The sequence below is a fragment of the Orbicella faveolata genome, unplaced genomic scaffold (assembly GCF_042242905.1).
Source record: "Orbicella faveolata isolate gen_17 unplaced genomic scaffold, um_ofav_v1 contig_26, whole genome shotgun sequence".
Taxonomy (NCBI): Eukaryota; Metazoa; Cnidaria; class Anthozoa; order Scleractinia; family Merulinidae; genus Orbicella; species Orbicella faveolata.
Window position 1 is genome coordinate 14607214 of NW_028301554.1, and position 21833 is coordinate 14629046.

A 21833-nucleotide genomic window follows, 5' to 3' on the forward strand; every position below is an offset into this window, starting at 1 on the left:
CTCGGCCCTTTTACACTCGCTACCTTTTGCGTTGCATATTCTTTCTGGCTGCTGTAAAAAGTTGGGTGTTAATTATGGGCAAAGCCTAGAAATGGACCTTGTTCAATTATAGGCATAGTGGACCATTTTACCACCATTTTTGCACCAAAACTGATAACATTGCTTTTCAATCTGCTACGTCTGAATGACGTCGATATCCAAAATCGATTGTTGCACTGAAAGGTCCATCCTAGCCCTACTATCCGCTTATCAAGAATATCTGGTGACATTTAAATTGATGACGTCACAAGTGGTACAAAGAGCACGACCATAAATTACGCGTACATACGTAACTGGTAACCAAAGGGTTAAAGGAACAAGATTGGTTAAGGATTGAGAAGATTGACATGGATTACAAACGAGGAACTTAAAAAAAATTAGGCCTAAGTTTACAGGATGCGCAAACGTGACGTAGTTCCTTCAGAGTATGTCACAACCTCGTTCCCAGGGTCCTCTCTCTTCCTCCCTCGAGAAAGTAGGGAGGAAGAGAAAGGACCCTGGGAACGAGGTTGAGTATGTCAGCGATCGTTGTGGCTGCAATCGCTGGAGAGCGTTTTCCAAATGATCTCAATGATTGCTGAACGTCTTTTGCAGCGATCGTAGCGACTACATGGAAACCAGTCTTTGCCTTCACAAGCTTCAGCAAGGCTTTCTACTATTATCTTGATTGAATATTCCATGCAACAAACACATGAAGCTGTTCAATACTGTAGCTCTTCCGTGATATACATATGTGGCTGTAGTTCGTATAGTGTGATCGTCCGGGTGAGGCCGGGGTAGTGAATAGTTTGTGAGTGGACGGTGTTATAAGTCTGGTCCGTTGAAAGTGTTTGGTCAGTTTAGCCATGATGCTATTGGCTGTGAGTCTCGTGTAAAGTTTGTCACCAGTCATTGGTAGGTTGTAGTAAGTTTCGTTCAGTTAGAAGTGCGAAGGCTTTCGGTCGGAGCGTCTTGTTCAAGTTCATATTAACGTTGTATTTAACATCACTTTCAAATCAGCGTCAGGCACCTATAATATTTTACGTGTTGGATACTATTGTCCAATCAGAACACGGCATGAGCACTTCGACAGTGCTTACGATAGGTTGTCGACATGACGATAAGCGATGTTGCTAAGCAACCAGAGAAGAAAACTGTTGGCTCCCTCAGATTTTGTAGCAGGTACTCCGACCCATGCCCCACTCATTCAAATAGGAACACCCAAGTTTCTATGGGAACTTGCTCAATTAAAAAGACGAGTTTACACTGTAGAAAACAGATATTTATGTACTACAGAAAGCAGAACTTTACTAATAAGAGATTTTCCTTTTGTCAAAGGATAAATATTGCTTAATTCTGAACATTAAAACTAACCGACCATCTATAATGAGTTTTATTCTATGTGACATCTTTTACAATAGAAGTCGCGTTAAATTCACCATAAATTTTCCCTGAAAATGTCATTATGAAAATGACCTATCTGCAGAATTTTTTCCTCTAAAATTTACCATACTCCGCAAGAAAACATTATTTCCGTGAGCGCTTATCAGGAGGCCTGCTCCTGATGTCGCTTCTAATGCTAATTTCTAATTTACTCGTTTTTTGAAATATTCCTAATTTAAATTAAATAACAAATAGTGTTTCGTGACGCTACGAGCGTACGAACTACTCAAACAAATATGTCCAGTTACTAGGTCATTGCCATGGTTACACGCATGTTTTAAATTACTAAATTTAGTCCAAAGATCGGAACCCGTCAATATTTTAGTAAAAAACGTCCAATCTTCAGACGTTTGTTGGTATTTACCTATATGTGCGAGAAAATCTAGGAACGACATAAGTCCTCCAAGGAATGTGATGTGTGTTAAAAAATTACTTAACAGACTATTTTAGCCTCAGAGCGCTGACGGAGAATATTAAAACGAAGCAAAACTATGCTGGGAATCCCAGCTGGCTGACGGATAACTGGCTTGGACTTTACATTAATTAGTATAAATACGAAAACTCGAAACTATAACATTGAAGGTTTCACTCCATGATCAGCGAAGTCTAGGTCCCTAAAGTAAACCAGAAAGAAAATGATTGTAAAGAAAAGGAAGGAGAATTATATCCGAGCAAAACATGCAACCCGTGACAAACATTGGTGACCTGCTTTTGGTTTAACTGCTGTGGGCTTGAAAAACATGCCACGTTCGTTGTGCTTGAAAAATGAAAGATGTAAATTTTTTCATCAATCGCAGGAGAAAGTAGAAGCAAAAAAAAAACAGCCGAAAAAGTAGGCAATTACTAACGACAGACCGCTTGAAACTCGCTCATCAGTGATCTGATCGCACTTGCCGGTCAGAGTAAATGACTGTCAAAATTCCCAAAATATATTATCTCTAAACGAAATTTTCCCTCATGAGTTATTCAACGTAAGTCTACGACGGGACGCGCCCCGTTTGTAAGGCCGCGGGTGCCTCAAGTTTACGCAGGGATGCGCCACGTTTCTCCTCAAGTGCACCACGTTTAAATAGAGGTACAAAAGTTTATTTAGGAATGCGCGACATTTATATAGGGATGCCACGAGTTTACGTAGGGATGCGCCAAGTTTAAAACGGGTTCCCCAAGTTTACGCGAGAATGCGCCACGTTTTCATTTGTGGCACGCCACGTTTCTGTAGGGATGTGCCTTCGGAACATTTTTCATTTGTCAATTTGGACCATGAGGAAAACAAGTGATAATACTAATACTCTAAAAACGTTCGGATGGGGGTGGGGGGGGGGGGGTACTCCTTTATATGGGCTATATAGGTATGTGTAGCCCCAAAGGGTATGGTTTTTTCAGCCATTTTGCTCATAAATAAGGTGTCGATTTGAGCTGATTTTAGCCATTTCGGTCATAAATAGGGTATGGTTTTTGCACTCTAGCCTTGATATGGGTATGTTTTTGAGAAGAAGCCACTTTTTCATCATTATCGAAAGAAAATCAACAAAAGCCCTTCACGAATTATGTTTACTGTAATTTAACATTGGTCTGAACTAGGGGACTAATTAGGGAGTTTAAGCAAATCACTACGGCTGGTGCTACTACGGCTGCCGTGACTGAAAAGGTCTGGGGAGAGTACGTCTCGGTGGTTTGCCAAATTTTATGTTTAGCAGGCAAAGCGAAATACAAAGATGAAAGAAACATCGGCTGAGGGGTTTAGAATCTCTTTTATTTAGTTTCTCACAGCCAAATGGCTTCGCTCAAAGGACAATGGCCGTTATTCGCCTTCCTAGGACGAACATGCAGATTATTTCTGAGCGAAAGCGAATGCCATACGCTTTGTACCATAACAATTTGATGGATGAAATATACAATTTCAGAGACAAATATCTCAAAGAATATCACGCGAAGAACACAAATATCAATACTCAAAGAAGCAAAATAGCACCGTATAGTTGTCCGGATATAAAACATCTCGACTAAACCCTCAAAGCAAACTTAACCGAAGAAAAACAACCTCGTGCTCAACACGAATATTTCACTTGACTCACTTCGCCATTCCAACACCTTTGCAACACCTTTATCGTAAATTCAAGATACTGATTTACAAGCTTATGAGAGGCAACCTTTGCCTCCCGACTCGCGTGGTCAGATTTCACGCTACGGCTGGATGCAACCGACGTACATACGCAGTGTCTCATTTTGGAGGAAATTTACTTCGGGCAGCCGTATCAGCGCCAGCCGTAGCGATTTGCTTAAACTCCCTATTGTAACACAGGTCTGAAACAGGGTTTTGATTTAAGGGTCAGGTCATAAATAGGGTTTTGAATTTTTGGTCAGGTCATAAATAGGGTGGGGAATATCGCAGATAGGGTAAAGGCTTTGGGAAGCGAGCCGCACACCCCCACCCAATTTTTCTGGGAGTAACCCCCGGCCCGGGGGGCGGGGGCAGAGGATCACGCATTAAGCTGCTTGGCTTGTCTGATGTCGGATCTCTAGCTTGCTCAATAAATGCTTTGTACCGGACGTCATTGTAAGGGCATTGCCCTTTTGCCGCAGTAGCATTCTTGCTATCAATTAGGTTTTGCTAATACTCTGTTTGTCAGGAGACGTTCCCTCAGGAAATGTAATCAGGGAGCATGATACTGGCCTTTGTTACTTACCTGGTAGTTTCGTGCAGGGAGAGGTGGTGGTAAGGTTTCTTCCTTCACCTTAGGAGATCTAGGAGACTTGGGAGGGAGGGGTGGGGCCTCATCGTCCCAATTAACATTACGAACTCTAGAAACTTCCTATAAAGAAAAGAGAAATACAAATCTCATGTTATAAATAGAGAAGAGCATACAATTCATCGGGTTAGGCAAAGCATCACCAGAATTGTCTCAATAGAGAAGTTAAGAATGACGTTTATGGCAAAAATGAAACTTTTGCTGTTCCTGTTTAGCCGTTTGAGAAACGCATTGTTGGCTCCTGACTTTAACGAGAATATTTTCTGTGAAAAGGAGAACTTTTTTGTATTTTTGTGTTGGATTGAATTAAGGATAAGTGGATACCAAAAAAAGATGAGAGGCAATTCAGTTCCCGTTTGTCGTAAACGTCATTTTTAAACTCTCTAATTCTAAGCTGCTTCGTCTCAGTGCGATCAATAGTGATATTCACACTCCATATCGATAAGTAGTAAGGAGATTTGATAGTTTGAGTTTGGAGAAAAGCGAGAACTCTAAATTGGTAGGGCTGTAAATGGGCGATTTCCGAGTTTCGCTTGTGCCTCTGTTTCAAAACGAGTCTTCGTGCAAAACCTGTCGTATGAAACTGCGTTTCTTTTGCATGAAAATTAACCTGTAGGGGGAACACATTTTCATATGAATTGTTTCGCACGGAGACTCGTTTTGACACAGAGGCAAAAGGCAACTCGGAAGTGGTCTCTTGGTATGACTGTGACGTAACAGGCCGCCCAAAGTTGGTAAATAGAGTGAAAAAAATGTACCAAATTAACACAATTTGTCGAAACGCCAAGAAGTTCTCGATAAAAACAAGTTCTTCCTACTAAGTGCTATAAGAAATCCGGGGAGGCCTGTGGGAAGAGCTGCTATGCGAACACTAGAACTTAACAAAAAGTTATTTCACAAACAAGCTAACAACCTGGCATCAAGTAATTAAATCGTTAGTTAGTTTATGCACAAGGCAAATTATAAATTAAAAATATATTATTATTATTATTATTATTATTATTATTATTATTATTATTATTATTATTATTATTATTATTATTGTCCTCACGTAATGTTCGCTTAGAGTCCTTAGGGCCGAGACCAAACCATGGTCCTGGGGCACTAGGGGATAGCCAGTTTTTAGCTTGATAGCACCCTCCTCAAAATGTGTGCTGTACCTAGCAAGGTTATCTTTTGTAATTCACTGATGTTTATTTGGCCGGGAATTCTTCCAAGATAAGTTTCTAGTCCCTTTTTGATAGCTCCAAGTGCTCCAATGATAACTGGTATCGTTTCCGTTCTCATGCCCCACATTCGGCTTGTTTCGATTTCCAAGTCCTTATATTTGGATAGTTTTTCAGTGACTTTCATGGATTTGTTTCTGTCTAATGGTACTGCCATGTCAATAAATTTACAGGTTTTCGTTTTGTGGTCTTTTTTATTATTATCATCATCATCATCATCATCATTCTTCTTCTTCTTCTTCTTCTTCTTCTTATTATTATTGTTATAATAATTCATCTACAACCGCAGTTCGAATATGAATTATTTCCTAATATATACTTCACATCATTTCACTCCTCACGGGAAGATATGAACTCAATTAATTGACTCGCTCCCAATGTGTGGCTTCATAGCTCAGTTGGTAGAGCATCGCACCGGTATCGCGGAGGTCACGGGTTGGAATCCTGTAGAAGCCCTGATTTTTTTTTTTCAGGGTTCTTCTTTCCAATTGCTTAAATTGGAAAATTTACTGCGATGATCATTCTTCACCTTCGCTTTCTTTTAATAATAATAATAATAATAATAATAATAATAATAATAATAGCAATAGCAATAGCAATAGTAATAGTAATAGTAATAGTAATAGTAATAGTAATAGTAATAGTAATAGTAATAGTAATAGTATTAGTAATAGTAATAGTAATAGTAATAGTAATAGTAATAGTAATAGTAATAGTAATAGTAATAGTAATAGTAATAGTAATAGTAATAGTAATAGTAATAGTAATAGTAATAGTAATAGTAATAGTAATAGTAATAGTAATAGTAATAATAATAATAAAAAAGTGACAGGATATTACAACACAGACTAATTTTTCTAATCACCTGAGTTTCTCGACTTGGTAACAATTCCACATAATCTGTCTCTTCTTCTGATTCCTACAAAAACATATATAAACAGATGTGTTGATTAAACAGTCTAAACTAAAACAGTCTAAAGGTCACGGTAAGTTGGAGATAGAAATGTAAGACAAAAGGACACATGTTCCGTCAAAGCTACTAACCTGGCCGCATGGTGCAACTAGAATGTCTCCTTCTGTATTTATTGGTTCCTGTGTGATACACAAAACAAAAACAAAAGGAAATGTTTCACTCATATGGGTTGTCCCCTTCTATAAGGTCACATCTGACCTAGAGTTACAAGACATCAGCGACGTGGTTTCAACGGCAAGGTTGAGAATGAAACCCTAGTGTGTGACCATTCTAATGGAAAAAGAACCCCCCTAGAGTAGGTTCTGTAGTTTTGTGCGGTACCGAAGGCCGAAAAAAAACACAGGTAAAAGAGTCTTATTTGACCCTATTTTCAACTACATCCATTACAAATGAAAGACAAATTGATCTTGTTAATAAAGCGTCTGTTCTGATCTGTTGAAATTCCATCCGCAAGGCGAAAGCTCCATACAGCAATGATTGCGGGCGTATCACTAGGGGCCTTCATACCTTGTAGGGTAAGCTTCGCTTCCCAGGGTCGCTGGATTCTAAGCTGAATAAGACGTGCAGTGTAGGGATTTTGAAGCCGTCAAAAGTCGCTTTAACTTGTATGTCTGGATGAATCTCTAATGTTGATATATTACACTTCAACGTACTTCCTAATGCTAATTTCTGTTAAAACGCTTAATTAACTTGTATTTTGACACTGTGCCAAACAAAATCTCGTCTAATTTCATAACACTTAGTCTATTCTTAATACCACTTAGCAACGCCTCTGCCCAAAAAATCTGCAGGCTCATTCAATTATCGTGCGTGGGTTTTCGACCATAACAATATGTCTTGTATCCGAATGTAAACCATGTAACAGAACAAACATGAGCGAACTGAAGCTTGTACCTTCTTATGCACAGTGACCATCCCCTTGAGAGACTTGTAGACTCGAGACATCCCAACGATAACAAACTTCCCAGAGCGAGTCTGGTCGATCATGTAGTGTTTACAGCGGGTCTTTCCCCTGAAAACGACAATCACGTGAGATAAATAAGGCCCACATGAGCAGCAATCAAGGAATTAAGCGCAAAAATAAGACATAAATACGAGGTTAAAAACACCCTCGTGGTATTGTGTGCACGGGGAGCAAACACTAGTAACGCATCTGCCTAATCACATTCTAATCTGAGTCTCCGAATGCTACTCCTCAATTCAACAATAACGCGAGGATGTTCTGGACATTTCTTCCTTACAACAGCGAAATGTACGGTGTCCAAGCATTTTTGAGAAAATGTAGGGCACGCAACAATCTCGAGAAGGATTTCCCGCCAATTGAATTTGTGAGTCCCTTATTTGGTTAGGTTTGAAAACGCATAACGTCATTTAGTTTAGAAACCTGCTCTTAGTTGAGGTTTCGGGTGGGGCGGAGATCTTACAAGACGCACCAGCTAAATGCCAGGTATGCCACAAAATCAAACAATTTAAAAACTATTTTCACGCAGACAGCAAAGATTGATGTTGCCCAACGAGATTCGGGAATGGCATCCTACTTGACCCCCCGCCCCTTCTTGCTCTCTCGCTCGTTGGTCACTACCGAATGCAAACAATGTAAGTCAGCTCACCTGTAAGACAGAGTGTAACCAAACCGACTTTCACTAACACGGATCAAGAAACAACCCACTGGCTTGTTTGACAGCAGACGCTCAGATTCCCTGCAGACAAACAAACGCACACGGCTGGGGTGAAACAAAATTAAATCAAAGCAACTCTGAATTGCTGACATAATGGTTTCAAGTGTGCCATATGAGCAGAAAACAGTCAATCTCCTAATCGACAAGGAACCATCTTTTTATGAAAGATCAAAATCTAAGTTCTCTTTATAGTCTTATTCAAATTATCACCACGAGTGTGAAAAGGAATGCATAGATAATGATAAGAGGAATTTTAAAATCTTTCAAGATCGGTCTCGAGTTAGTGTCTGCTGACTAGAAGATACCCTACAAATAGAGTTAAGACGGTCAAAACATTTATGTAATTCATGCGGCAAGACTGCACCTCCTGGAAATGATGCCATGAAACCACTCGCTGAACATTCCGCTTTCATCTTGAACAATTCCCTTGGGGGCTTGAGTCTTCTGAAACCACTGTACAGCACTGCCAAATAACGTATGCTGATATCATTAGTAAAACTAAGCTAGAACTGGTTTACGGCTGAACTGAGGCTTACACCAACTCTGTTATCATGACTAACAGAAGGCTAAATTGCATTATTATTATTACATGGATGAGTTGTAGTTCACATGGACTGCGTTTAGACGTCGTGTAGAAAGGCTGACTAGGTAACCAAGCAACTGATCTACCCTAGCAACCCACCTACCGACTGAGTCGACCAAACGACTATGAGGCCGACTGGTCGACCGACCGACTTACAGACTGACCAGTTGGCCGACTCAATGACTTCAACTGACTTCCTGACTGACAAGTTGACTGTCTGCCCGACTGACTAACTGACTGACTGACTGGCTGGCTGACTAACAGATGGACGAACGGACGGATGGACTGACTGACTGACCGATGAACGGACGGACGGACTGACGGACTGACGGACTGGCTGGCTGGCTGATTGACAGATGGACTGACGGACTGACTGACGGAAGGACGGACCGACTGACTGACGGTCGGACGGACGGACTAACTGGCTGACAGACGGAAGGACGGACGGACAGACTCACTGATTGACGGACTGACGGACAGACGGACTGACTAACTAACTGGCACAGCCAGCCAGCCGACTATTGATTAATTGAGACATACGCTGCTTTGGTGGCCACGGCTCCAAATCCGCCCTTGATTGGGTGAGGTTGGCCAATAAAGACATCTTCCTCATCTTCTAGGTCATCCGTTAGAAACTCATCATCAAGCTACAACGACAAATAGAACATAACAATTAATTGCTACACAGCCGGGGCACAAACACTCTTTTACTCTAGATTTATATCCTCGAGAATTAACTCAGCTCGTATTTTTCAGCGTAAAAGTTGCTTAGTAACATGAACAGGAAAACGTAGATTTGTCAAAAGCGGTTCTTGATGCCAGAGCACCCAAAAAACTGCAATGGGAGTTCGTTGGGTGCAAAAATGAAGACAATTTCAGTCGCAAAATAAGAACACAAAGTCTTATTTGATCCGCCACCGTTCAAGAGGGTGAGCACTATTCAAAGCATATCAGGGACAAGTTGTAGTTCACAAAAAAAATCAAATATCACAGTCTATGTACCACATCCTACGCTCTCGAAACTTAAAAAAGTAAACATACCGTAAATGATCTGATAAACGCCCACACTCAAATAAACGCCTCGTATCTAACTAGTGAGACAATCTCAGATAGTGCAGAGCGCAATTGATAGCTCTGATACAGTAGTCCCATAAGTACTCATCCCTGCTCGGTTCACTTCCGGTTTGTGTCTACCTTGGTAGTCTGCTACGGCTTTTCCCCTTTGCAGTGTGTATGTTTCAAGGTTGTATTTTCATTCAAGGTCCAAACATTACGCACAAATTAATTACTACTGGTGCTTTAAGTTGATTTTCGTTCATTTTAAATTCAACAATACGCTGAAGCAGCAAACGTGACAATTTAGCTCTTCACGTCAACTTTGTGACTTGATACTTTTGTTTTCCTCGCAAAGCCATGTAATATGAAACCCCTGTTTTCTCCAAAACATACGGAAGATGGCCTTGTTTTTTGGAGATAAATGAAAGAAAGTTAAATATCTGATGTAGTGATGAAGAGACGGAACAGAGACGATGTTTTACTAAAAATGCAAATTTTTACCGATGAACAAGAACTAATTTAATTATCAGATAGTCACGAAATACCACTTTCTTTTTCTGTTGCCACCTTTGTTGTTAACAATAAAACAATTCAAAATTAACACACAACGATATTGATGGCTGAGAAGCTTTTCAACGAAAAGTATTGAAGATAAACAGCGCTACTTGGCCGATATGAATGAGTCTCCTCAAAGACTGATTAAATTAATTTGAACTTTCATTAGGTGCCACGGCGTCCGCAGCAATATTTGAGCATTTTCCTGGTTTCTTTTGTTACAAATTTACAATTTGCGGAGTATTAAAGCCACTAACTTGAGAACTTTTTGGCCTCTCTTACAGACACAATTAAGGCAAGAAAAAAACAAGTCGCTAAGGAGAAGCAATATATTTGAACCCTGACAAGCACACTATTGTAGATTGAAAACAGCAGATGATATTTGTTGAACCGACCTGTTTGTAATTCTAAAAGCTACGCAGCCACAGTAACGTTTCACTTTTGCAATAAAAAGGGACAATTGGCGCTACCTGAAAAATAACTGCCGTTCTTGGTCACATGACACGATATATAAAATACTGCGTGTAAAGATAGTGTATAACACTAACAATGCTAGAACGCATGCGTCTTACATGTTGAGCTCTACCATAAGGAAAACCACTCAACATTTGTGCGTGATTCCGTATGCAATGTATCCTTCACGTAATATAGAAGCCACGAACCCTAACTAATCTACGCATGCGTTTAGGGCAAATTAGTTTTATTCTAAGGAGAATGGTACCACAAGGAGAGCAAGGGGTTACCTGAAACAAATATATAGCTTTGCGAGGTTTAACGTTAAGCGACGGCGATGGAATGTGTTTTACGTAGAGTACACATGTACCTTTCCCACCCTACTCCCACTACTTCCTTGCCTGTAGACTAATTAATTAATTGAAATTAATTAATTAAACAAACATTAAAGTTGACACCTTAGCGCCATAGGGCCATAGGGCCATAGCGCCATAGTGCCTTAGTTCCTTAGCGGCAGGCAACCCCCATAACCATCCCAATAGTGCACTCTGCACTAATAAACGACCCCTCCCCCCGAGATGTAAAGCAATTTGTAGTTTTTGAAAAATTTACGAGGACTTGTTTATTCGAAATTGCATGACAAAAAACATTTGATTACTTGTTAATAATATACATGAAATTTAATTTTAACTTTCTGCACTCAATTTCAACTTCCAATCAGCATACTTTCCATGTATATTATTACGTCTGTATTTGTAGGAGTGATGAAGATAATCGGATATCCGCAAAGAGGGAAGCCGATTTGTTTGAAAGCACAAATAAGATTTCAGACCTAATTGGGTGACACAAAGAATCATAACTATTAATTAACAAATTTTGCGAAAAGAAATAAACAACAATAAAGTGATTTACTTTGTCCTACAATAAACAGTTGAGCTTGTTTTCGAGACATGTGAAAAAGAAACCCATTCCAGTGCAACCGTCTATTAACTTAAATAGGGCGACTGCTAAGAACCAATCAGAATCAAGATTCTGTTTAAGTCGGTATGTCGCTAGTCTGTCCACAGACGTATTTTTTGCTGCTTTTTTTCTTTCCCAAGCCCCTCCCCTTGCGTTTTGGCTCGTTCATATCCCACGCGCGGGGTTAATATTTTGCTAAGCTTGCGATCTCGACGAACTGAAGACAAAATAGAGGGTCTGTGGACAAGCTAGTATGTGGCGAGCAAATCGTTGTGCACGTTTGTGATCAACATCTTTGAATACCTCAATTTCTTCAAGGGACCCAAGACGTGTCTTAGGTGGTAGTCCCAGCGCATCCGGTGGGGGTGGTGGAAAGTCATCTTCGTCTTCCACAACAGGAGCGATTGGGAATTGCAACGAAACATATTTGGTATTTTTCTTCTTTAAGATTTCTAAAGCAAAAAATTAAAAGCATGGCGTTATCTATGTAGTAAACGAGTTAAAACACGACTTCAAACTAAATTAAAATCGAACCGGATTTCAAAATTGAGAAAGTACAGGTTTAACTTTTGGAAAAAGATAGCTTTAAGCCCCAGGTGTTTTTTGAAAGGCCCGTAATTTCGGAAGAGCTTTCGAAGATAAAAATTAGCAAACACGGCTAGTTTCTTCTCGACACAAACTATGACTTTGATTAAAAATTGTCGTTTAACAAATGTTTATCGCTATAATTGATGAAAATTCTGCAGCTCCTGCTTCCATTTCCTTTGTGGAACACCACCACACGTCTCTGACAAAAGACTATATAAAGTAAGACTTTTGAATTACTGTAATGATAGTAATACCTTCTTTTTTCTTGTAGTCATGTTGCAGCAATTCTTCTTGACTGAGAAACAATTTATTTCCACAGACGCTGGAATATTGCAAAAATGTGGCGGCTTTCCTGGCGTTCATGATAGCTTCTTCCCGAAGTCGTTTACATCTTCGTCTCGCTAGGAATCCTCGAACCACTTCAAAAAGGAAATAAAATGTTTGTGAGTTTTGCCACCTCGTCTGTAGAGCTCACTGTTTGATACAAATACATTGACTAGTATGAAAAGGAGTGAAACAAGAACACGAAAATTCAAAGGATAAGAGATGCAAGGGTTGGCAATATGCACTAAATAAATGCAGGTCTCTCCATAAAAGCGAGAGGTTGCTTCTTCATATTGACATGTACCTTTTTGTATTTTGATTACAGCTTCTTGAGCCTTTTGTAGATGCTCCACCAATTTTTCTGCGTGCCAGTACTTCAAAAACACCTTTGTACGTCTGAGAATTGAACGAAAGAAGTTTCACATAAGACAATCGATATAAAAGTTTCCTAGAATCGAACTGGAACTTTCGACCTCGAGTTTCGAAATAACAATTAGTGAAAAAAGGTTTCGAAAACTTTCGGTGTAGCTTCATGATCAAGAAGACAACACATCTGGCCAATATCCCACAGCTAAAAGGGCTGGTGTGAAGCTAGAAAAACGCGCCAGAGACTACTGTAAAACTACTTGCTCGATCTTGTGGCTCTTGTACTCTTTCCTCCTCCGCGCAAGTTTGTGAAATGTTTAAAATCATTGACATTCATTTTCATGTAATATATTCTTCTTACCCAATCTGCCAGTCTTTCAGTCGTGACTTTTTCAGAATCTGTCTGCAGCTCGCTTCACTGCCGGGTAATGTTGCTGAATACAACACAAGCTTGTATCTAAAAGACATGAAAAACAATGACATATGATTAGATGACAGTGAAAGAACATTGGCCCAGAAACTAGAAAAGGAAAGGTTAAGACATATATACAACGCTACAGTATACACCGGATGTTCTTTTTGTCTAAGAACCATCAAGTTTTTTGATGCTCTGTCCAAAAATGTTGTAATGTAATACATTCGAGTACAGAAACGACGGAACTAAAAAGAACGAGACTATAGAGAGAAATGATAGTGACATCTTATGACAACTTACACAACGTGGTTCTGGAATTTTGACGACATAAAATACCGCTTCATGGGGCATGCAGAAAATAGCGCCTTGGCAAGTCAGAAGATTGTATTTCAGACAGAGAAAGGTTATTCGTTACATTAGGGTATATCAACAGATAACTCATCTGTAAATAACTCATCCCTCAGTAACCAAACAAATTCAGGCATCTACATGTAGTGGATATGGTACTCGCTTGGTAACTCCATCGTATTGCTTTCGAATCTTGTTGTAAAAACATTTTCAAAACATGTTGAACAAGAATAGTCACGGCCACTTAAGTACGAGTATGTGTCAGGCATACGGAATAATTTTAAATGTTATGTTGAGCGCAAGTAGCAATACTCCTAGCCGCTTTATGGTATGAAAACCGAGTTAAATGCTTTTGACAAACTCTTTGGGTTTCTTGTCGTCAGTTAACAATTGTTCTCTGTATAAACTGCAACTCACCTTTCCACAAAGTCGGCGAAAGATATCCTCAGTGCATAGCCCTCTCTGCGAATACGAGTGGTCTCCAACACACCAGTGTAAGCCAGCTAACCAATAACAAATCCAAAAGACAATTTTTAGCGTGAATACTCACCAGCTAAAAGTCCTCATTTGTCACCAGCAACGGAGCTTGTTCAAGTCCCTTACTCAACAGGGAGAGAGAGAGGGATTGATAGACAACCAAACCTGTGTTTCGCTGGAGACAAGCAATCTCACCTACCAACAGCGTACAGTTAGGCAAATAACCTAACGAATTTCGGCATTCATCATCAATCAAGCCATCTATTTTTGAGCTACATATACTTCACTTCATTATTTTCTCTGATTAATGCTAGTACACGTTCGATGACGGGATCATTTCCAGTGAACATTGAGATTTGTTACCTGTTCTTTCACGTACTTGAGATCGAGACTGTCGGATATCTGCAAACAGCACGATGAAAAACACATAGAACATTGTATAAGTCCTGTGATGTACAGGATCTCCAGTACAGTATCGGAGATAACAAATGGTAGCATAATAAGCCGTTGCCACAAAGAACAAGCACTAACATTTATAACAGTACTACTTAAGTGTCACCCTCTTTAAAGAACGTTTGATTAGTTGCTTGATTAATCGATCGATCCTCTAATAACTTTAAATTTCACAAAATCTAGCTCTGGCGCATTGGGAAGACAGAAATGTTCAATGCATTTCCTTGAGCAACATACAAGCTGCACGACTTCGTAACTCCGTCGGCGATTTCTTCGGGAGAAGAACTAAATAGCGAAACTAGTCTACAGCTGCTAGTTTTCAAGTACAGTGGTAACAAAAATCAAGTCAGGTACCTTTTCATTGTTTGGCTTGATGCACCTGATGAAGTGCGGATTGGCAGCTGTCATTCTTTCCATGAGGATCCCTAAAGACGTCTTGTATGAGAGAATAGGTTTTGATGATCACAAGTAATTTCTTTTCTGATGCCACCACTATCTTTAAAAGGCACTACTCCAGTAAAAAACATAACATATAGTGGTACATACAATCTGTCTAACAAGTCTCATACTGACATTTTTGACGGCCTGTGCCCTCATCGAAAATAGTTCAAAATGGCAGTATGAAATCTCCGGCTCATCTACGTACCAAGCAACGAGCGATTCAGATTCTGATAAAAATATGACAGAAAACACTTACCTTGAACTGCGCGCCAACAGTAGGTTTTTTGGTGGCAGGCATTCCTTGGCGCGCCTTACTCAGTCTCTAAAAAAAACAAGACCGTACAATACCATGTAGAACTGTGGTAATAGCAACCAAAACGTCAAACAAACTGCGGCAACGTTGGAAGCAGACTTCTCCCATTGCACGCTTCAATCTCCTAGAGACATCCACGACTGAAGCCGAAAAATTCCATGCATTCCACACAGATGACGTAGCATTACAAAGATCTATCAAAAGCCTCTGATTGGTCGTAATTTGCCAGCGAAAAATAGTACCCAGGTGACAACCAATCAGAGATCATTAACAATCTGTCGTCATCTTACGTCATCAGTAAAGAATTTGTCGGCTTGAATTTCAAAAAAACACTCTCGCAGGAGATGCAAATGAAGATACGAAGAGCTCTGACTCTTGGGCTACTCAAGCACCTACTCATTTCTCACCTTAGTTCTTCTGACTATATTTCCTTTGCTTACTCGTCCTTGCAGAGCCAGTGTCCCAGTTCGTGTGATTGTTCCTAAAAGAGTTCAATTTGTGCGCTGGTTACCAACAAGGCATGGAGGACTTAAAAATAAAAAGCTACACGTTACGGTTAGCGTCTCATTAAACTAATGAAGGCTTAAAAAGAACAGGCGGAAACGTCTTTGTTTTACTCAACACGTCTTACTCCATACATGTTACTCAGTCAAGTAAACAATTCCTAAAATTAATATCACGTAATCTCTCACTAGATACAAGTTACCATAAACGCACACCATTATCTTAAGGATGGCGGAAATCTGAAAATGATGGTGTGTCATTTTAGAACAGTACGCAATAAATAAAGGGAAACGATCAGGACAAAACAAAGGCTACCAATGGTGTATCACTATCAGCAAAGTTACAAACACTGGGTCACATACATTATGCTTACCAGAAAAGACTGTGACAATCAGAGGGTTATCGCTTTTCCTCAGCAGATCCATAACACCTGGTGGCAGGGTGTCACGGTTCTTCTCGAGGAATCCTGTGGCGTCATATTCAACCTGCAGAAGTCAACACAGAATCAAATACAATAACGCTGTTTCTCACTTCCCCCTGCCAACTCAAGGCGTCATCAATTTTCTCCTCACATCAAAAACATCTTTAACCGTGTGTGTGTCGACATTTGTTAAGTCAGGGAAGGTCGTGTCACTCAACATAGAGGACAGACCAAAATGTTCCCTGAGGCGAAGCCGAGGGGAACATTGAGGTCGAGGGGAAACAAAACTCACTGTTTCCTGCGGGACCAGTCATTAAGTGTTTTGTTATACCTCCCAACTCAAAAATAGAAAAAAAACTGCGAAGAAATCGTTTGCTTGACGCCGGCTGGCACACAAATTTGCCGCGGTTTCATGGAGCACGACCTGGTCACGTGCGAGTCGAAAGTTCAAGTTGTTGTTTCCCTAGGGAGTTAGTGAGTTTTGACCCACGACACGTGACACGTTCTCCTCCAACCGGAAAACGTATTTGAAATGACCAACGATGATAATTGGAATATATTACTATATAAAGAAGCTTATCATATCAAGCGTTCAGTACCATATTTGAACACTAGTTTAAAAGCCAGTAGCCGGAACTATGCCTATTCTCTTGATGGTATCGTCTTTGTTTTATATTTTCACTAAATAAATGTACCATCTTGCAGTATTTAAATTTCTGCTACCTGCATGTCACCTCAGTCTGAAGATGATATAGAATTATTTCGAAATGTTACAAGTACATCAACGATTCCTTGCATTTGTTGCCTGTATTATAGACACAATACATTTACTCGGTATCACATTTATTCTGTATTTGAGTAAGGAGGTATAACAAAAACAATTCATCTACGCCGAGGTAAGAGGGGTTTTCCCATGAGAGTAGCTCTTGAGAGTCGAAAGCAATATGCAGCTTTGCGATTGGTTAAAAATCACGCGCCACTTGCTCATCCAATCAGAAAACAAACCAAACCAATGACCAATCGCGACCCGTTCATAAAGCGGTTTTCGATTGAGTGTTTTTGAACCAAGACTAAACCAATTAGTTACCAATTAGACTACTCAGCCAATTTCAAACTGTATTAAAAACCAAAGTAACTCCCTGATTACTTTCGACACTCAACTGAATACCGCTCGAAACTTTTTCCGGCCCTTTGTTTAGTAAGGGTAATATTAACTACTTATTAACCGTGAGTGCGTGAGTAAGGTCTTTTCGGGAAAATCTAAGAGCGAGACCTCGCCGAGACCTTGCCTCAGGCAGAGATTTGAGATTTTTCCACAAAGACCGAACGTTCGAGGTGAATAAGAAGTTTATTATATGGCTTTTTGCTCGTTTTTACAGGCCCGTAATCGGCCCTTGAGCATTACGGGAGAATAATGCCCTGGTTATTAGCCAATCAGAGCGCGCGTTATATAGGCTACAAACGCAAGTCATATATTAATGAATACGAATAAAGACAAAGCCCTGTACATAGCGTTACTGGCAAACACAAGGTAGATAAAATGTTACCTAGGAGAAAACGATCAACCTAACAGCTATTATCTCCTACCTTGCCAGCGTAGTGGCAAATCCCAAACATGTTGGTGTTAGAATGTTTGGACTTGATGAACACTTTACTCTTTCCACAATTCTGCGTCAATTTCTCCACAAATGAGTGGTCTGTGCTCTATGAGACACACAAAGAAAGCAATGTCAGTAGCTCCCAGCTCACAGTGGAATGACAGAGTACAAGTTTTATTTTTGATAATGGACGTGGGAGACAAGGAACTTGCAAAATGTTAAGTTGGAACGAAATGTCCAACAAAGACAACTGGAAAACGAAAAAGGAAATAAATGCCCCGCGATCTCGCATTGAAGTTTCCGCCTAATGTGCTGGTACATTCTCAATGCTGATGTGAAGAAAAAAAAGGTCGAATTTTTCAATCGTTATTACAAAACCTACAATGCATCTACAAAGTTGTTAGAGGGCGTTGTTACAAAAAGCGTTGGAGCCTGTGTACTCCCAGATACAAATTCCTGAACGATAACTTAAGACAGAGAGAGAGACAACTTTCTCTTTTCACGTACTCTCTTGCAAAGGAGGCAGCACAAACCTGTGGGAAATGACTCTCTTCGTCCAGTAACGCTAACAGTCCGATGGGTTTATTGAAAAATAAATCCTGTGGACCATGAAAAACACCGTTATTTTACTGACTTCCCACAGTATAACGATGCATACATTACAAAAAATTTCGGACGATTTTAATTTCGCACAAAAAAGGAGTCCGAAAATAAAACGGTCCTGAATTTTTAAGCGTCCGAAATATTTACAGTACAGTAATAAAATTTTAGGTAGCTCCAAGCTCTAAGTTTCTTTTTCGCAAGTAACTCTAGCTGAGACACTGATTGAGACACATAACAGCATGTGCCATTTTCTCGTCGGTGTTACTGTTAAGAGTGAATGCCTACAAAAATGGACCTAAATCGCTTATCAATGGCACAAGTCGAAAAATTGATTTCGCTTGTATTTTGTCCATAGATAGGTCCTAGTAAGAATAGAAACGGACCATAGTTAGTTTCTGCTAATACAGCTTTCTTTGGTAGAAATACGCCAAAAACGATTTCGACCCGATTGGGCTCAAAATCTACTTCCGGTTTTGCTGAATTTTCCGAATATTTGATTGCTTCGCGCTCCGCAGAACAGTTACTTGAGAATATTTCAATGGATTTTATATTCAGTTCAGGTCTTCGTAGTATGACTGAGCGAAAAATAAAATAAATCAAAGTTAGTTTTGAGCCCGAAAAGAGATCAAACTGACACGCAAAATTTCACAGTGTGTGGCAAGAGAATCATTGCTTAAAAACATCGCCATATTTTTCTATGGGCTATAACTTTAAATACCGTAAAAACACTTTCTACGGGTTAAATATACACCCACCTGTTAGGCTATCAAAAAACATCTCTGGGCAAATGGTTTCAAGTCGCCCGTCTTGGCCTGTGTTTCTCATAGATTTTGCCCAAAATCCGCCGTTGGAATGTAAACAATTGCGTGACGCGGTTAGCCAATCTCGAGTAAAATATTCGTTTCCAGCAATCCGATGAAAGCAATTTTTGAAACGTTGTGTGGATAAAATAATGGAAAATGTTTTTTTTTTTGTTTAAGTTAGTATAAATATATATGTTTTTTCATTTGCATTGCAACACCCACGACATCCCTGATAAAGAACGTTGCTACAGTACTCCGGGAAATGATTTTAACACTTGTTTATTTTATTGCTTTCACTGATAACTTACAATATAGTGGCAGTTTTAGAGACTTAACCAATCCTCTATGGTTTATGGCAATTGAATCATTGACTGACAAATAAAGTCAAGTGGAAATACCATAATTTCTATAAACTACTAACTGCGTGATGGCATCTCAGCTCTTCTAGCTGTGTAGAAAATTTGTACCTACACAATATGCTCAAACTCAGCTAGAAAACCTGGAATTTCTTGAATTGAATTAGCCCAGGAAGAAATTGCGTTTAAGTTTCGATCATACTGGGAAAAACTCCATCTTTTCTACTTTGGTTGTTTGATCAATTAACTGAAATTTGCAGATCATAACACTGGTAGACAAATAAACATTACAGTGGTCGATCTAGGACTAGGTTTACACTAAAGGAGTTTTTTTTGGATTCGTAAAAGTTCCCGGATTCATCAGTTTTAGAGTATTCGGATTAGTAGGGGTTTACAGTGAAAAGATATTCGGATTCTTAACCGTTTACACACGACGATAACTCCGGGCACATTCATGATGGAATGGTTAACAAGCAGTTTGTTGCCTCGACAACGAGAAACAAAATGCCTCCGAAAATAAGGCTAGGGGTAGGTTGAGACAGTCTGAAGTTTTCTTTCGACTCGCTGACCACGGTACTGTTGTCCATCATGTCAGGTCCCTCCAGGAAGTTATTCTGGTCTTTACTTAATATCTAGAACCGTCGAGGTTTTCGATCGTGCCATCGCCGTCATCTGCGCAGTATTATAAAAGTGATTATCTACACCTGAAACAGCACGAGGTAATCACCCAGCGACCGTCATCAAATGGCCATTAATGTGCCTACGACTCGACTACGTAGACGACTGGATCATGTAATCCGCCATTTTCGTTCCACCGCAAACTCAAAAGATCACAGGCGGAAAAATATGCGGATTCGAGAGAAAATTGTTTACACGACAAAACTCTCCAGATTCAAAAGTTTTCGGATTCAAAGTTCCCACTTTAAATTCCGGGGAGTTTTTTTTTTCAGATTCGTCCACTTTTATGTAAACGGCAAAATCAATCCGGCACTGAAACGTTCCGAATTCATCACGAATCCGGAACAATTTCCTCTCGTGTTAACCTACAATCCTGGCCATAAGTTGTTGGGACACCTCCCCCTTTTGCGCGCTAAAACCCTCGATTTCAACTACGTCGTTAAAGTTTTAGAACAAAAGATGAATAGAAGTAAGTACAATTGACCCCCCTCCCCCCTAGCAATGTTGCATGAAAACGAAGCTATTCTAAAGACTAGATCGGATGTGGGAAAAAAGGAAAAAGGGACAATAGAAAGTGGTTAGACAGTTGTGTTGGAACCAAACGCGATTGCTGAAAAATCGCTATTATTGGAATAAGACGTGAATATCTATCTTCTCGTCTCTTTAGTTCGAGAATACTGTTCTAGGAGGCGAACAATTCAAACGTGGCTATTCTGAAGCTATTGTCAAGGATTTTTTTTCTTCAAGATTTTTATCAACATTGACAGGGGGAGGGGGGTAGGCGGGCTTGCGCGGTTTTAGTCTTAAGAGAGGCTGCCTGTGAAGTCATCTGCCGTAACTGTCCCAACACTTTTGACCAGGATTGTAGTCTTAAATGAACGGCGAACAGCCATCTTGTTTTGTTCGCGGAAGTCGGTCACGGAAGAGCGAATTTCAATGAAATATATATATATAATTTGATTAAGCAATTAGCCAAAAATAGGCTGGCCGCCAAAACAGTTTAGGGTTTTGCTTAACTCTAACCTTAAGTTTTAAGACTGAAGAAAAAAAGAAAAAAAAGCATTGAGCATTTCAGTTGTTTGAAACAGAAACATTCGCGCACAATGAACTATATGTATAATACGTGCGTAACCTGGAAAGCAATCCGTCCAGCACAGTAATTGTTCAAATTAACAGCTTACCGAGACACTCGCAATGTCGATGCCTCTTATTTATGATTTAAACTTTTAGGATTTGTTTACTTTACTTTTTCCAACTTTTTAGAAGGAGAAAAGGCACTAAATGTGTTGGTACAAATAAAAAGGTTTAACCGAAAATCGATCCGTCGAAATCAATCAACAAATACAAATTTAATCACTGTAGCGTTCCTTCAGATCACGTAAGGCTACAATACAAACCAACAATATCAACTTGTCATTACGCTTAACAAATGAACTTAGAACGATTTTC

General features: G+C 39.7%; 1 protein-coding gene across 2 annotated transcripts in view; it reads right to left on the reverse strand.

Moving 5' to 3' along the window:
* Positions 1 to 1278: 1278 nt before the first annotated feature.
* Positions 1279 to 21833, reverse strand: part of LOC110062289 (myosin-IIIb-like) — a 38864-nt gene continuing 18309 nt past the window's right edge. Inside the window, exons 13-32 of one of the 2 annotated variants that reach the window (XM_089295740.1) lie at positions 18478 to 18543; positions 17934 to 18050; positions 16299 to 16410; positions 15829 to 15902; positions 15365 to 15430; positions 15022 to 15102; positions 14578 to 14616; positions 14155 to 14240; positions 13336 to 13431; positions 12913 to 13004; positions 12539 to 12703; positions 12000 to 12148; positions 9213 to 9319; positions 8454 to 8552; positions 8021 to 8110; positions 7305 to 7422; positions 6482 to 6529; positions 6303 to 6356; positions 4149 to 4274; positions 1279 to 2075 (exon numbers count right to left, since the gene is read on the reverse strand). In XM_089295740.1, the coding sequence (XP_089151866.1) occupies positions 2058 to 2075; positions 4149 to 4274; positions 6303 to 6356; positions 6482 to 6529; positions 7305 to 7422; positions 8021 to 8110; positions 8454 to 8552; positions 9213 to 9319; positions 12000 to 12148; positions 12539 to 12703; positions 12913 to 13004; positions 13336 to 13431; positions 14155 to 14240; positions 14578 to 14616; positions 15022 to 15102; positions 15365 to 15430; positions 15829 to 15902; positions 16299 to 16410; positions 17934 to 18050; positions 18478 to 18543 (1803 nt within the window). In that variant the 3' untranslated portion in view covers positions 1279 to 2057. Of the gene's footprint in view, positions 2076 to 4148; positions 4275 to 5445; positions 6357 to 6481; positions 6530 to 7304; positions 7423 to 8020; positions 8111 to 8453; positions 8553 to 9212; positions 9320 to 11999; positions 12149 to 12538; positions 12704 to 12912; positions 13005 to 13335; positions 13432 to 14154; positions 14241 to 14577; positions 14617 to 15021; positions 15103 to 15364; positions 15431 to 15828; positions 15903 to 16298; positions 16411 to 17933; positions 18051 to 18477; positions 18544 to 21833 lie in introns of those variants that run through there. The other variant, XM_089295739.1, reaches the window with a different exon arrangement.